General features: G+C 41.9%; 1 protein-coding gene across 2 annotated transcripts in view; it reads left to right on the top strand.

Moving 5' to 3' along the window:
* Positions 1-16,266, top strand: part of Stambpl1 (STAM binding protein like 1) — a 50,388-nt gene that overhangs the window by 17,241 nt on the left and 16,881 nt on the right. For both annotated transcript variants that reach the window (XM_055613905.1, XM_055613904.1), the window contains one exon: positions 10,678-10,760. In XM_055613905.1, coding sequence (XP_055469880.1) covers positions 10,731-10,760 — 30 coding nt within the window. In that variant the 5' untranslated portion in view covers positions 10,678-10,730. The remainder of the gene's footprint in view (positions 1-10,677; positions 10,761-16,266) is intronic.

Below are 16,266 nucleotides of genomic sequence, written 5' to 3'. Positions count from 1 at the left end.
AAATCTATACTGAGGCTATGTTTTGTAAAACATTAAGAAATATAAAACAGGTTAAAAGAGAGGAAGGACTGAAGTTGATGCTTTCATTGAGAAGTTACAAGGTCTTTTAAGTCCACCAACAGTCAAAGGAATCAAGCAGAAAAGAACGAAGAAGCGTTGCTTCCAGCAGATACTTAGAAATGAAAACGAAATGTCAAAACAAACAAACAAACAAACAAAAAACAACAACAAAACCCAAAACTACTAATGTTTGCGTTTTCCAACAAGGAAGAAGTAATATATGTCAGAACTGTTTCCTTCAGAAATAGCTTAATCTTACAAACTTGTCGTTATCTTCATCATCATCAGTATTGTGTTAACTCAGCAGTTAAGGACACATACTGCAGAGGACCTGGGATTGGCTCCTAGCACCCACGTAGAGGTTCCCAGCATCTGGTGACCCCCTTCAGGCACTGGCCACTCACATGGTACACATACACACACTCATACACATCAAAATAAAATAAGTAAATATATGAGAAGATGAACTCTCCTCGAGAGTGGCGTGTTTGATAGCCCCTGTGTAGTGCCCCCAGTCAACTTCGAACACCTCTGTCATAGACTGTTTACACACGACAAAGTGGCAGCGGTGAGACAGAAACCTGGCCCCCAGTAGACATTCCCATATGTGTAGTGGTTATCAGATAGAGAAAAATAAAATAAAATAAACCAAAAATCCTCAGTAGAAGCTGCTTCTCGTGGCCCCGTCTCTTCGTTTCCATTCACATACTTTCATTTCCCCAGAGCTTTCTTTTATCTCTGGGAAATGTGTTCTTTTTTGGAACTTCTAAGTCTTAACAACTTTAGAGAATTTTAACATTCAATTATTAATTGGCAAGTTTGAGTTGTACATGCTCTGTCTCTATCTTACCCATATTTTGGCGTAGATAAGGTCATGGCACACTTCTCATAAGTAGTTTAAACATAGATAAGTAGTTTAAACAACCAGAGTATTCTGTTCTTAGAATCTTTCCGAATGAATAGAGGGGCCGCATTTTGCTAATTTCCCCCCTACAGCAGGTCCCTTTCTTTAGGAATATGACTCAGGAGGTCCTCCTTTGTGCTTCTATCCTTGAAGGTGTGGGAGCAGCCCTCTTGATTTATCTAAATCTGATTAGATCATTGTAGCTCAAGGCCTTGTATACAATAATTTCCCTTTTGTTTCTCCAATTAAGGAAATTACACCCTGTTCTTCCTGGAGAACGAACTCTCACCCAGTGGGGATAAGAAAGGTTGTGGGTTTGGCCAGTGATAACTACGCCTTATGCAGATGGCATGAGCTGGTTGGTCTGTCCTCTAACCTGACAGCACCTCACCTGCTTATCCGGGTCACCATGGCACTCCAGGAAAAAAGGACACAACTGGGTAAAGATGACCCCAGCTCTTTCCTGAGTGTGAAGCCTCTAAGGAGAGTGCTCACTGTCTGATAGATTCCTTTCTGTATTCTGGAAAAGACTGCTCTTATGGATGAAAGTGGGTCAGAATTCTGAGCTTAAGTACCTCTCCCTGGGGAAAAAAAAAAGTGGTTTTTGCTGTTGTTGTTATTTTGTTTTAGGTTTGTTGCTGTTGCTGTTTAGTTGGTTAGTTGGGTTTCTTTTCTATTTGTTTGTTTGCTTGCTTGGGGGCTTTTTTTTTTTTTTTTTTTTTTTTTTTTTTTTTTTTTTTTTTTTTGATATGTTCGAGACAAGGTTTCTCTTTGTAGCCCTGGCTGTCCTGGAACTTAATCTGTTGGCCAGGCTGGCCTCTAACTCACAGAGATATGCCTGGTCTCTGCCTTTTCAGTGCTAGGACATGCCACCACCGCCCAGCTTAAAAAGCATATTTTTAAGAAAGGAAAATTAATTAAGTTAACATTGAAAAACAAAGGCTGCACAAAGTTGGCCTGAATGTAGCTTAGTTGTGCAGTACTTTTGCAGCATGTGAAGCCCTAGATTCTGAACATCCCTGGCCCTTCAGAAGCGGGGAGAGGAGGGTGGAGAAAAAGTGGGGAAGGAGAGAAAAAAACACCTAAGAAGTCATAAAATGCCAGCCAGATGTTTCCTCCTGTCTGTTCTTGCCATTATTTGCTCTCTGTTTTAAAATCAGAACCACAGTGTCCTCCACAGTCTTTGGGGGCAAATGAGTTAGGAAATAATTGGCAGGGGGCTGATGGTGGTGATTCAAAGAGAGGTTGACTGTTTCCAGCACTGTGTGGGGACTGTTGCTTGGAGATCGTTTGTGGGTGAGGACATAGACCCCCCCTGTAGATGGCTGTTCACCTCCATCACTGAGCTGCTCTCAACTGATCCCCTGGGAAAGCAGTTAGCTTCTTTGCGCTCACTGTGATCACATGCACTCTGGCAGCCATGTTCCCAAGCCCTGTATGTCGGGATCAGGAGACGCTGAGGCCCCCTACACCTCTGTAAAAGTCAGTGTAAGAGGAAAATGATTACATTAGGAAAGGGGTTAGGGATAAACACAAGAAGGTAAAAACTCATGACAGGCACCTTACAGGTTAAATACAGCCTCTTAGCTGTAATTCAGATGTTATCATCTCTGAAGAATGTAGAGTGAACTGGGCCTGGGGTTAAGGAGCAGGCTGAGACTAAATCAAACATTTCTGATGGATGTTCTCAAACAGCTACAAGTGTGAGAACAGTGCAGCCAGGACATTTGTGAATGAGGTTGTGGACCTGGAAGGGCACCGTACTCTAGCAAGGAGATGTTAGAACCACATTTACCTCCCACTTAGATGAGTTTAAGGTTGTTTACAATGTGTGCTTGTTGGCACATTGGACCTTTCCTTTGAACAAATAATTGTATTTTCTTCTTGCATGACATGCAATACTTCTGGCTTGCTTCTGACATTCTGCTTCAGGATATTTCTGATTCTCCGAATTGCAGTTATTTATCTTTAGCTCTTGTTATTTTCAACCTGTCTTGCCCATGTTAGCTGCTGAAGATTGAAGAGCTGGAACAGACAGTCTCAAGCCAGCCCTCCTATTAAGTAAAAGTTGTACCATTCGCTTATTCTCTTAGCACTTAAAGTTGTTTGCCTTCTCTCCTGTTGGGCAATAAGTAAACAAAAACAGCTTTGATTTCCTCATCAGAACCTTGCTTCTATTTCTCAGTTCCCAGTCCACAGATGGAACAATGGGGCCTTACGCTCCCTGGTGCCAGAATCTCTGATAACTGGCAATCTGGGGCTGGAGAGATGGCTTGGTTGTTAAAGAGCTTGCCACTCAAGTGTGAACCCATGAATTAGTATCCCTAGCATACGAATAAATGCTGAGTATGGTGGTGCATGCTTGCTTGCAATTCTATCTGTGGAGAACAGAGACAGGCACAGCCCTTGTCAGCTTGTCTCACTGAATCCGCAAGCTTCAGGTTCAGTGAAAGACCTTTTCAGAAATAAGTCAGAGAACAGAGAGGACTGACTTCTGCTTTGTACACATACATGAACACACATGAACAGGCACAGATGCTTATATCATAGACACACACACATATACACACACACACAAACTCAAGAAACGGAAACTACAATTTTCATATAAAAATCTAACTAGTTTTAAATGGTGATAACTGACTGAAAAGTTAAAGTTTACTGTAAACAACCAAATATATGACTGCTAAAGGAGGCTTTCAGGGCTGTTGCTCACTGTAGATCCGACAGGTTGTATGATGTTGATTCTAAAAGAAGCCAGTTTTGGGGCAGAGCTAAGGGGAGATAGAGGAAAGGTAGAGGACAACCAGCCAGGTGTTGAGGCCAGGGAAAGAAAGGCAAAGGCAGGCTCCTTAAACAATCACACACACAGAGCAGTCAACAAGAAACCTGCATCTCTCTAAGTCGTCTAAGCATGAGCAAACTAAGATGCTCTTCTTTTTTTTTTTCCTGTTTTTCCATGGTTCATCCCTACGATGCATCTCACCTTTACATGACTTCAGCTGGCAAGAGGGGGAGGGACTGGTGGAGCACCATCATACACATTCTTCTGAGAATAGGTAATAAGAGAAAACAGTTAAAAACTACATGTTATCACAAATGTCAGGGTGAGAACAGATGTGCTGAGGTTAAAACAGTTTGGGTGGGAACATTAGAGCGGAGACACTGAAGAGCTTGCAGCTGGGCATCATGTCACCAAGGTGGCCAGATAAGAGGAAGGGTGGGCTCTGAGCCAGCAACAGCCAGCTAGCTTTGCCTCCTTTGCAGCACCCTTCCTTGTGGAACATGTGCAGGACCGATATAGCTCCATGATGACACTACATGCTGGCCACATAAATGTGAGAACAAAGAGCACAGACTAGCAACAGCCTGTACCACCTGCAAGGTCAATGGTGACAAAATCAGCCAGATCCAACAGCTAGCAGACAGTCAAGGTCAACAGCTGACAAAGCGGAAGTCACAGATAGACTGCAGTGTGTGTGTGTGTGTGTGTGTGTGTGTGTGTGTGTGTGTGTGTGTTCCTGAGATGGACAACACATGAACAGAATGTGACCATCTCCCAATTGGACCAGAACACAGACAGATGTTAAATTAAAATCAGCTAAACCTGTGAACAGCTCCAACTGCTAACTAATCTCAACAAAAATAACCTCAGTCTTTGTCCAGTTTCCTATGATGAATATGGTAGAACCCCTCTAGACAAAACAGTTTTAATTTTTTTCCTTTTTCTTGCAGCTCCACTCCTGTTCTTCGGAGTTTCACTTTGCCTCAATTCCTCACTTTTTATTTATTTCTCTTAGCTAAGAGAATTGTCAATGCTTTGCTTTCTCCTGCAACCTCCACATCTTTAGTCTTCACTAGAGTGAGACTGTCAGCTTGAGCATCACTCTGTCAGGCTGACTTTAGGTGACCACTGAATTTCTAGTGCCTTAAGTCCCTGAGTCATGCAAACCCAGGCCCAAGACAATCTCGTATAGTTCTCAGTCATTCCTGCCATTCCCTTTCAGGATCTAGACCTCCCTCCTGCCCACATTCTGTGGTGCGTAATTTGGTGACATAGCCACAAAGGTAGAAAATGTGGGTCTGAGTTAGGTGCTCTGTGTCTACTGAAAGTGACGACATTTTTATATCAGAAGGAGAATGTCATTGTAGGCTATTCACCAGCCTGCTGTATTTGTACTTGTAGGCCTCAGTTCTGTAAAGCTGAGCTTCTCTTACTCATTTAAATTCTCTCATTATTTCAGCAAGATTCCAGTAGCACAAATGAAAGTTGACCTTGCCATTCATATTTCCTGTTTTGGATTCTTGTGGCTTGATATATTTTTGATTGCACTGGTATAATAGGATGAGATTTTACATTGTTTCTTTGCTTGGTTATCTTGGAAAAGCAGTGCTTAAACTTTTTGCTCTCTAAAATACTATTGAAAATAGTTATAAGATTTTTTGTTTTAACTTTTCAAGACAGGATTTCTCTGTATCCTTGACTGTCCTGGACTCGCTTTGTAGCCCAGCCTGGGCTGGAACTCACAAAGATCTAACTGCCTCTGCCTCCCCGAGTGCTGGGATTAAGAGTACTTTATCCTAATGAACTCCATTATCAACAACAACAATAATGGAGCTTGGAGATGGCTTCATTGATAAAGTGCTTGCCAAGAAAGCTTGAGGACTGGGGTCAGATCTTCAGCACCCACATAAAAGCTGGGCCAGGAAGGGTTTGTGTCTAGCCCTAGCCCTGGGGAGGTGATGGCAGAAGGAGCCCTGGCGCTTGCTGGCTAGGTACCTGGCTAGTGAGCTTCATATTCAGGGAGAGATCATGTCTCGAACAGCTGACATCAACCTACGGCCTGCGCACACGCTGGCACCGGTGCACATTCACTCATACTCTCACGTAGGAGCTTGAGGGGACGACAGCCAGCCTGAGCATGGCAAACACGCCTCCAGCAGGCAGGCCTTCTCCCCCATTCCCTCTGCCTTGCTAAGAACCATTAGATTACATTCCTAAAGTTAGCCCCCAAGGTCTATGCCCTTATTGGCCACTTCCTCATCCTGAGGCTGAACTACAATGTCCAGCTATCAAAGTATTAAAGTCCAACAATCAACCCCCCCCTTTGGCCACCTTAATTAACAGGCCCAATTAAAGTTAATCAACTCATCCTGACATGGGGTTTCCCCTTTTACCTTTATAAACTGCCATTTTCCTATGTGCCATGTCTGTGTCCTCTCTGTGTAGGGGCAATCCTTTGTTCCCCGGGACAAATATCCTTTTCTCTCTCCTGTCCTTGTCTTTTATTCCCTGCCTTTTGTCCCTCTGGGGTAAATAAATCTTTTTTCTCTAAGAACTTTGTCTTGGGGTGTCTTGAGCCAACACTGGTCCCTTCAGTGCTCATGCATGCATGTACCAGAAAGCAGATGCTGTAATAGTATCATAAAATAATACTGCCCTCTAACACCATGTGAAAGCATTTCCAGATACCTGATCTATACTCTGAGAACCACCAACCTAGATTACTGTGATTATGTAGCAGTTGTAAGGCCCAGAACTGGGAACTTTAAAATGCAAGGATTCATATAGGAAGAGTGCTATCAATTAACACTTGAAAAAATAGGTCAACCAGTCTGTGAACTCCTTTCATCTTATATTTGCGAGGACTTGGTTTCTACTACTGAATAACACATTTGTGTGTGAACACTCAGAGTAATTATTTTAACTGCTTCAAGCTAATTAGTTCTGGTATTTAAGATATATGAACAAAATATTTTATACAAACAGAAACTTACTGCAAAGAAATCTTTTGTTTTGAACACTTGCTGCTGTGTCTGGCCAGCCACCTTGAACACATTGTTTCTAATTTGGCGTAGCCATATATGGATATATATGAACTACAGAAATGTGAAATGCTGAATAGGTACAAGTTCAATAGGTCCATGTTCAACCGTCTTTACGGCCAGGCTGCAGGCACGTTATCTAGGCGTAGATGATGGACATCTATATTTTATGCTGTGATATGGAAACTACAGACACATAGAAACCCCCAAGCAACTGCACACGGTTTCCAGGGCAACGATTCCTTGCAAGGGTCTCTGGCAGAGGAAGCTGTAGACGCCTGGCAATAATTCCTTGCCAGAGTCTGTCTTAGAGGAGGCTGGAGACACCTCTGTTTGTGCTGTAACAGAGACAGCAGGATGGTGTTTTGGTCTGTGGAGACTTCTGTGAGCTTTAGGGTGCTGTTCCTGGAAATGCACTGTGTGAGCCCAGGAAGCCTCGAATTTTGCTGGCCTTCCTGGAAATACATGATCTCTCTATTCTCTGAATTCAAGAGCTGGGGTCTTTGCCTGCAACTAAGTATCCTGCATGACCAATTCCCAGGTGCAGAAAGGGCAGTTCTTTTCAAAGTATCTTTGGAAGCTCTTATATGAAAATCCCTGGGCTTTGTTCTAAAATGCCCCTTCCTGGGCCTAGGATCCTTGTGGATGAGTTCTAGGACTCTGTATTTTAATTAATTAATAAAAACATAGTTTCATGAGTCCCAGGCTGAACTAGAACTTGATGTGTCACTCAGAATGGCATTGCACAGAAATTCTGACGTCCTGCTTCTACCTCTACAGAAATAATTCCTTCAAAGAACCCAGATGACTGGCTAGTGTTTCTTTGATCCTGTGCATCCTCCCTCACCCATGGACATTGTTCTAGCTCTTTCTTTAACTCTCCTTTCACCCTCTTCTTTTTGATGTTTGAGACAGGGTCAGGGTCTCACATAGCCAAGGCTGGCCTTCAATTTTCTATGTTGCTGAACTCCACTCTTTTTGTAGCTGAAACTGACTTTGAACTCCTGAATCCTACAGTGTCTACCCCATCAGTGCAGACATCAAGCAGGGAGTCTCTTCAACTCTTTAATTTTTTTTTTTTTTTTTTTTTTTTTTGGTCTGAGAACAGAGAAATAGCAATTCCCATGTGTGAGAGTTGCCTGCTGCTCTCCAAAGCACTCTCTTTCCTGGACGACTTTTGTGACTCAGGCATACAGCTCAACATTTACTCCGGAGTTAGAGGGAGACAAGAGGGGAGGCAGAGTCATTTTCTTTGAAGGGTTTCTGATGAAAGAAAATATGGAGAAGCATTGATTGATCTGATTGGAGCCTTGTGAAATCGTACAACGTTACAGCTTAAAAGAATATTGCCTGGATCATCAGTCTCAGACACCCCTGTGTCCAGACTTTTAGGATCTGTCTCTGTCCTTGTGGAGCTCCTGTCCTCTCCAGGTGTTTCTGTCTTTCACTTCTTTCATAAGATTCCCTGTACTCTGGCCAAAGTTTGGCTATGAGTCTCAGCATCTGCCTTGATACCCTGCAGGGTAGAGCTTTTCAGAGGCCCTCTATGGCAGGCTCCCATCCTGTTTCCTGTTTTCTCCCTCCTCCGATGTCCATCCTCTTTGCCTTTCTGAATAGAGATTGAGCATCTTAGCCAAAGTCCTCCTTCCTGATTAGCTTCCTTAGGTGTACAGATTTTAGTATGTTTATCCTATATTATATGTCTAGTATGGCCTGGAACCCCTGCACAGAGGTACCCTATGGCAGTTCAGTATCCAAGTGGTCTCCATAGTAATGGGGACAGGGACTGTCTCTAACAGGAACTGATTGGCCTGCTCTTTGATTACCTCCCCCTAAGGGGGGAGCAGCCTTACCAGGCCTCAAAAGAAGACAATGCAGCCACTCCTGATGAGACCTGATAGACTAGGATCAGAGGGAAGGAGAGGAGAACCTCCCTTCTCAGTGGACTGGGAGAGGGACACGGGTAGGGAAGAGGGAGGGTGGGATTGGGAGGAGAGGAGGAAGGGAGGTACAGGGGGGATACAAAGTGAATAAACTGTAATTAATAAAAATAAAAATAATTAAAAAAATAACTATTGCCTCCCACAGTTTCCGAAGTGAGAAGATGAATATCTAAAGTTACCAAAGTAGCTGGTAGGGTGTAAAGAAGATGACCCGCTAATGGTGGAAAGTAAAGACATCGGCGTTCTGCTGGACAGTCAAAGAAAGAGAGTCACTCAAGGATGAAGGCCTTGCTGGAAGCAGGATATTACAGCCTCTGTGGACTGCATCATGAAAAGCCACACAAAAGCAAATTTATTAATTGTTCACAGAAGTTGTTCCTTGTGTAAAACAAGGTCCTCATACCAAGACCCCTAATCTAACTTATATATTTTGTGGAATATCACGTCCCTGAAACGTTAGTCCTGTTTTCAATAGACATTTCAGGTGTGGCAGTACTGTCTGTGACCTAGGTTGTGCAAAGACTATAAAGCTCCTTCAGAAAACCACTCTATAGATAACAGAAATCACTGTTTTCTATAACGATTTCTTCAAGGTCAGAGTACTTCTAGAAGACTACTATTTCATTCTAATGTTTACTCTAGATATAATGAGTCTAATAGATTTCCTGCTGCATAAGGATGGAAAGAGAGGTTGACCTCCACTGTTGTACAAAGGAAGGGCTAGCAATTGTTAAGATTTGAATTTGGGTATATTCCCATAACACCTTTGAAACCTAGTTTCCTCAACCACAAACATAAAGATTCTAGTAAATTTTAACATTTATAGAATATTGGCTATGGATTCTTTGTAGTTTATCTGCTAACACATTTAATTCTTGCTACAACCATCATTGGCACTATTACTTCTCCATTTTTCGGATGCCCCAACAGAATAACTTACTTGTAGTCACATAGATGGCTGTTTTTCTATTGCTACCATGTCTGTTTTCTTGAACTTAATGATTAAAGAGAGTCTGAACTCATCTCATTGTTTCGTGGGGCATGTGTCTGAGCATAGCTTACCTAGATTCTCTGATTGGTATCTTAAGGCTGCAGTCAAGCTGTTGAGCTAGTCAGGACAGACTAGGGAACTGTAAATTGGGTCTTGATGGGTAGGGGCTCAGCTGTGACTCCTATTTGAAGTTCTTGTGGTTTTGGGCAGAACTAGCTTTCTTGCAGCTGCAGAACATTTGGCATCTGGATCTCAAAAAAAGATGTTCAAAGTCTCACTTCCTCTGGTGAAGATCTCATGGCACCCTATCTTTTAATTAACTTGATACCAAGTGCTTAAGGGGCTTTAATGTATCTGCAATACATCCTCATCTTTGACATATGATGGAACATAATTGTGGGAACGATTATTCACTTATCATGTCCCACAGGCAGACCCACTAGAACAGAACAGGCTTGTCCCATTCTCAAGGGGAGGGAGGGGACTCCACAAACTGTGATTCACAATGACGGGACGCACAAAGCTGTCTCATGCTTCTGCAAAATGCAGCTTGAAGACTGCTTAAACCCAGCCTGGCTCTCAGTGAAGAGCCAGTGGCCTCAGCATTCTTGCTAGCAACAACTATATTCTTCCTTCTTGTTGAAGACAGTAAGCCCGCTTTATATATGGCCTAGCATGGGATTCTAAATAAACCAGCATACAGCAGCTTTATATGCTCAGCTCACCAAACATTAATTCTCTGCATCCTTCTACCTTTAAAGATCCATTTCAAAAACCCCTAACCATCCATGGTTTTGCCTTTTTTCTTTTAGAGAAGACCTCCATAGTCTCTTTAGGCACTCTAGTTGGGTACATGTTCCAAAGTGCTCACATTCTTTTGAACTTGGAGCTTATGAATGGAGACTTAAGTTCTCATGGAGTAACCTCAGCTTTGCTCTGTGTCTTTGAAACAGATGAAGTGATTGAGAAGAAAGAGTGGGTACCTTGCCTTTGCAGACAGGACAGCATGGAGCAGCCATTTACTGTGAATTCACTGGTAAGTCATGCCAACTGTCATTTTGCTAACAGTTGAAGAGCTCCAAAAGAAGAACCGGGACCAACTGTAGAAAGAATCACTACTGCTTTAAGACTAAGAGCGCTTCCTTGTAGATTTGTAACCTTCTCTGTGGCCCTGTCCTTCAAGGAAGTGACTAATAAAGCCATCTTCGCAAGATTTAAAAATAGCCTTTTGCTCACAAGTCTGTGAAATTTTAATCAGTGAGGCTACATTCTGGGAGTGTAAATCCTTTAGAAAAACACTGGAGGGGATTTCAGAGTGGGCGTCATACTGTGTACTCTGGTTTCTTTGTACTTTAGCTTTTCACAGATAAAAGCTGGAGGCTTGCCTTGGCGTGGTAACAGCTGGGAAAAGGGTTGCATGTTCAGCACTGTGGTGTTGCTTGTGCCTTCTTGAAACTCTTGATCTTCTCGCTTGCCCTCTGCAGCCCTTCAGAATTCACGGCTTTTCGAGCTGCACCCCAAAAAAACCAGTGTGTTGGAGAGGAAGTGGCATGGCTTTGGGATCATGTTTGCTTGCTCGGTGTCCCAGATCAGTCCCTAAATGTGAATATAGGCATACCACATAATCTCTTTGGCCTCATTTGTGCTGTGTTCTCAGCATATCATGGTGACTTGATAAATGGAAGCTGTTATTTTTTTTTTTCTCCAGAGGAAACTTACTCACAGTGATAGTGGCTTGAAAGCAACAGTGTTCTGAATGTACATAAAACACAGACCCTGGACATACAAAGAACATAAAAAAGTAGACGTTTCTTGTATTGAAGTAGGCTGTGACAAGAACGCTTTAATATTGAGCAAGAATGCCTTTCTTAGAAACTTTGTACTTCTTAGGGTGCGTGAGAAACAAGTCCTGCAAAAACCTTTGCACTTTCTGACCCCACGGTGTCATTCCACGGGGATATAAAATAGCAAAGTCTCTCTCAACCTCAAGAGGAAGCAGTCATTTGTATAGTTATTATATGTTCTTCCATGATATGGTATTATGATAACTGAAATTCCATTGTACTTGTTAATGTAATAAGGAATACTTTTCTCATGTGGGAAATTTGTGTCATCATCCAAGAAGTTTATATACAAATGAGATATTAAAGACTGACCAACAGAATGGTGTTAAGTAATTTTCTGGTGTATCTTTGGTAATCTAATCCTCTCTATCTCCATCTTTCTCTCTGGTCTCTGCACTGAACTCAGGCCCTCCTGTGTGCTAACTCCATACCCTTTCAGTGATCCTTATTTCCAGCACTAGTTTCTCTCTCTCTCTCTCTCTCTGTCACATCTGTGGAATATTAACTCTGTTTCATAGAACATGCTGCATCCTAAAGATTAATAGAAAATGGTTACCTAAGGAATTAGTAAGGGGTTGAAAATAGTTGTATAGATGTAATTGATTCAGTATGTACTGTGTACTAAGAAGATAGGGGCAAATCATTCTTGTACATTGTGGGAGCTAGAAGCTTTCTTTCGAAAAGGCTCTGATATTTATTTTTTGTCACTGAGAGAGTTACCTATGGCTGGATGATAACACTTTCATTTAGTGCTACTGAGTTTTACAGAGGAGTGTTGACTGAGGGAAAGTGGGTGGATTGCTGTACTGCTGGAGAAATCTCATTTAGAAAAGACTGGGTACTGAAGCCCAGGACTCATAGTTCACAAGCTTTCATTCCTGATGTGAGGAAGTCTTCAAGGGCTTCTCTGGAGGTAGAAAATTATTTAGAAAACTAGAAGAACAGTGCCATAAGGTGTGAATCAAAGCAAGAGTGTGTGAAGTTGTGTTTTTTTTTTCTGTGTTACTTAGTACCTTATTAGTTGAGAGACTATTTTAAAATGTTTTATTCATTTTTTAAGAATTCCATACATTTATACAATGTATTTTGATCATATTAATCCTCTATTTCTCAGAGCTACTACCCCACACACACCAGCTTTACATCCTCTCTTTTTTGTTAATGACCCACAGAATTCATTTTGTGCTGCCTTAAACTAATGGGGCCTGGGGTACTACAGCATGACTAACCTACCAGAGGGCCAGAGCTCTAAGGGAAACCAAGTTTCCCTCTCCGAGCTATCAACTGTCAAGAGCTACTCAGCTAGGAGTGAGGGCTCATGAGCCCCTTCCCACTCATGTTGGAATGTTGACTGTCTTCATCTTGTACTGGTCTTATTCAGTCAACCAGACATGCTGTGAGTTTATGAATGCATCCGTCATGACCAGAAGACACACTTTTGCTCCTTCTCTTTCTGCCTCCTCTTCCTGAAACTTGGAGGGCCTATACTACAGATATCCCATTTGTAGCTGATCACTCCATAGACCCCTGTTTTCTGCACTTTGATCAGTTGTGTGTTTCTGCATTAACTGCCACCACTGCACAATAAATTTCTTTGTTGTGGTCTAAATGCTGCACAAATCTATGGGTATTTAAAGGGTAATTTAGTAACTTGTCTGTTTAGCAAACAGTAGAACTCCCAACCATGGGTTCTCGGCCAGTACCAGATATGCATTTTCTTGTGAAGCAGACCTTAAACTCACCCATAGGCGTGCCTTGCCATATTGATCATTATTGTAGCCCACAGGGTTCATAGCTGGTAAAGATGTTGATGACCTTTCACCATCAGCAGCCTGAAGAACATCTTACCCAGGAAGAAGGAACTTCCTGGTTATTACTAACTTGATCTCCATGTATTGTGAACAAAGTATATAGTGTCTTCAGCAATAGGCTCTTACTATCAAGTTCTAGTGGTAAGCTGGGTGTGGGTGGCACACACCTGTAATCCCAGCACTTGGAAGACAGAAGCAGGCAGGTCTCTGTGAGTTCGAGGCCAGCCTGGTCAACAAAGCAAGTCCAGGAAAGCCAAGTTTACACAGAGAAACCCTGTCTCAAAAACGAAAACAAAACAAAACCAACAACAAAACAAAACAAGAAAGAAAAGTTTTAGTGGGAAATTAAGAACAATGGCAATCAAGTGTATTGTGTGTGGGGTCTCCAGGACACCCTTAATAAACAGCTTGAGGGAAGGTATCATACACCTGGCATTGGGCTTTTTATCTGGCAATCTCTGCCTTCTGGGAGAAGCATTATCCCTTAGATAAAATAACTCTAATTATATTATTTTTATGACTCTTTCCATCTCTCTTCATATCTCTGGATAGATAGATATTTAGGAAGCTTGTGAAATAGTAGGTTTCCATATGGCTTTTTCAAACATCCTTGGTGTTAGTTTCCTCTCCTCACCCTTTCTCTGCCCTTGCCTCCCTCCTTAAACCGTTTCCCCCATTATTCTAATCCTGTTACATCACCTGAGCCATACTATCTCCTGCTTCCTTGGGATCTGTTCTTCCCCTTCCTCTCCATGGCTGCTTTCTAGTTTGCTGGCTTCTGTATGTACTCCAAATTAAATGTAAAAATATAAAGGATTTAGATTTAGGATCCACATGTGCCTGAGAACATGCCACATCTGTTTTCTTCAGTCTTGGTTACCTCACTCAGTATGTTTCCCAATCTTGTCCATTTATCTGAAATTTTCATCATTTAACTTTTTCTTCTCATCTGAATAAAATTCTCTTGTATGTAGGTAGCATATTTTCATTGTTCATTCATCAGTTTATGGTATCTAGGTTGTTTCCATGCCGACCAACAGTGCATGAAGGTCCCCTTTCCCTTACATCTTTGCCAGCATTTGCTTTCTTTTGTGTTCTAACTCTTAGCTATTCTGACTCTAGTACAATGGAACCTCAAAGTAGTTTTTACCTGTAATTTCTTAATGGCTAAGGATGTGGACACTTTAAAATTACTGCCTGGCTATCTTTATTTCTTCTTCTGAGAACCCTCTGCTCAGTTCCATATCATACTGCTTAACTGGGTTGTTTTATGGATGTTTAGCTTACTGAGTTCTTTCTACATTAGAGACACGAATCCTCTATCAGATCTATAGCTGGCCAGTACTTTTCCTCTCAGTGAAAGCCTGTATACTATAGGCTGCCTTTTCAATCACTTAAGAGATCCCTTCACAGTATGGAAGCTTTTTTAATTGCAGGAAGCTGCACTTGTTGATCTTATTTCCTGGACAACTAGGGTCTTATTCTGAAAGTTCTTACTTGAGCCTGTATCCCACTCTTCTAGAAGCTTCAGGTCTAGCATTATGATTTTTGACCCATTTGTAATTGATTTGGGAAGGGCATGGTAGGAGAGAGGGATCACGTTGTATTCTTCTACATGTAGATAGATAACCACATTTCTGTTAAAGATGCTCTTTCCTCCAGTGTATATTTTTGCCATCTTTGTCAATACCAGGTGAATATAAGGTACATGGACTTATAATACTTGGGGCCTTGATTCTATTCAATCAATCAAGTTATCTGTTTTTGTGCTGTTTTTACTACTATAGTTTTGTAGTATAAATTGAAATTAAAAATGGTGATTCATCCAGCAGAGTTTCTCTTGTTCAGGACTGTTTGGATAACAAGAGCCCTTTGTGTTTTCATGTGAATTTTTAAATTTTTCTTTCAATTTCTGTGGAGAATTACATCAAAACTTTGATGAACATTTCACTGAATCGGGAGATAGCTTTTGGTAGGATTACCATTTTCACACTATTAATGCTAACCCATCCATTTGCATGAGATTCTCATTATCCTCTGGTGTCCTCTTTGATTTATTTCTTCAGTGTTTTAAAAGGTTTCATTTTATAAGTTGATTTATTTTATTTATTTTTGTTAAATTCACTTTATATCCTTGTTGTAGCCCCATTCCTCCTTCCCTCCCATTCCCATTCTCCCTCCTTTCCACTCCCCTTTCCCCCTCCCCTTTTCCATCCCAGCTCATCAAGTTTCATCAGGACTAGTCATGTTATCTTCCTCTGTGGCCTGGCAAGGCAGTCGTGCCAGAAGAAAGTTATCAAAAAGCTGACAAGTGAGTGACTATCTGATGCAGTCCTCACTTTTCTTCCTAGAGGACCCACATGAAGCCTAAGCTGATCATCTGCTACATCTACGGGGTCTAGGTCCAGTTCCTGCATGGTCGTCGGTTGATGTTTCAGTCTCAGCCCTCTGGGCCCTAGTTAGTTGGCTCTGTTGGTCTTCCTGTGGAGCTCCTGTCATCTCCAGGTCCTCTTCTCTTTCTGCCCACTTTTCCACAAGACTCCCTACTCACTGCCCAATATTTGGCTGTGAATCTCAGCATTTGTTTTGAGGCACTGTTGGGTAAGCCTCTCAAAGTACAACTCTTATCAGGCTCCTGTCTGCAAACTTAGCAGAGTATTATTCAAAGTGTCAGGAGTTGGCAGTCTCTGATAGGTTGGGTCTCTGGTTGGGCCAGGCATGGATTATAGCTATAGAGTACAGGAGAAGCATACTATGAGGTACAGACCCAAAGAAGATAAATAACATAGAGGATTTGAGGGAGGATGCATAAATAAACTGGGATAGATAGATGATAGATAGATAGATAGATAGATAGATAGATAGATAGATAGATAGATAGATAGAT

The sequence above is a fragment of the Psammomys obesus genome, unplaced genomic scaffold (genome assembly GCF_907164565.1).
Source record: "Psammomys obesus unplaced genomic scaffold, mPsaObe1.curated_primary_1811, whole genome shotgun sequence".
Classification (NCBI taxonomy): domain Eukaryota; kingdom Metazoa; phylum Chordata; class Mammalia; order Rodentia; family Muridae; genus Psammomys; species Psammomys obesus.
Note: the sequence above shows the minus strand (reverse complement) of the source record. Positions and strands in the feature narration are given on the sequence as shown.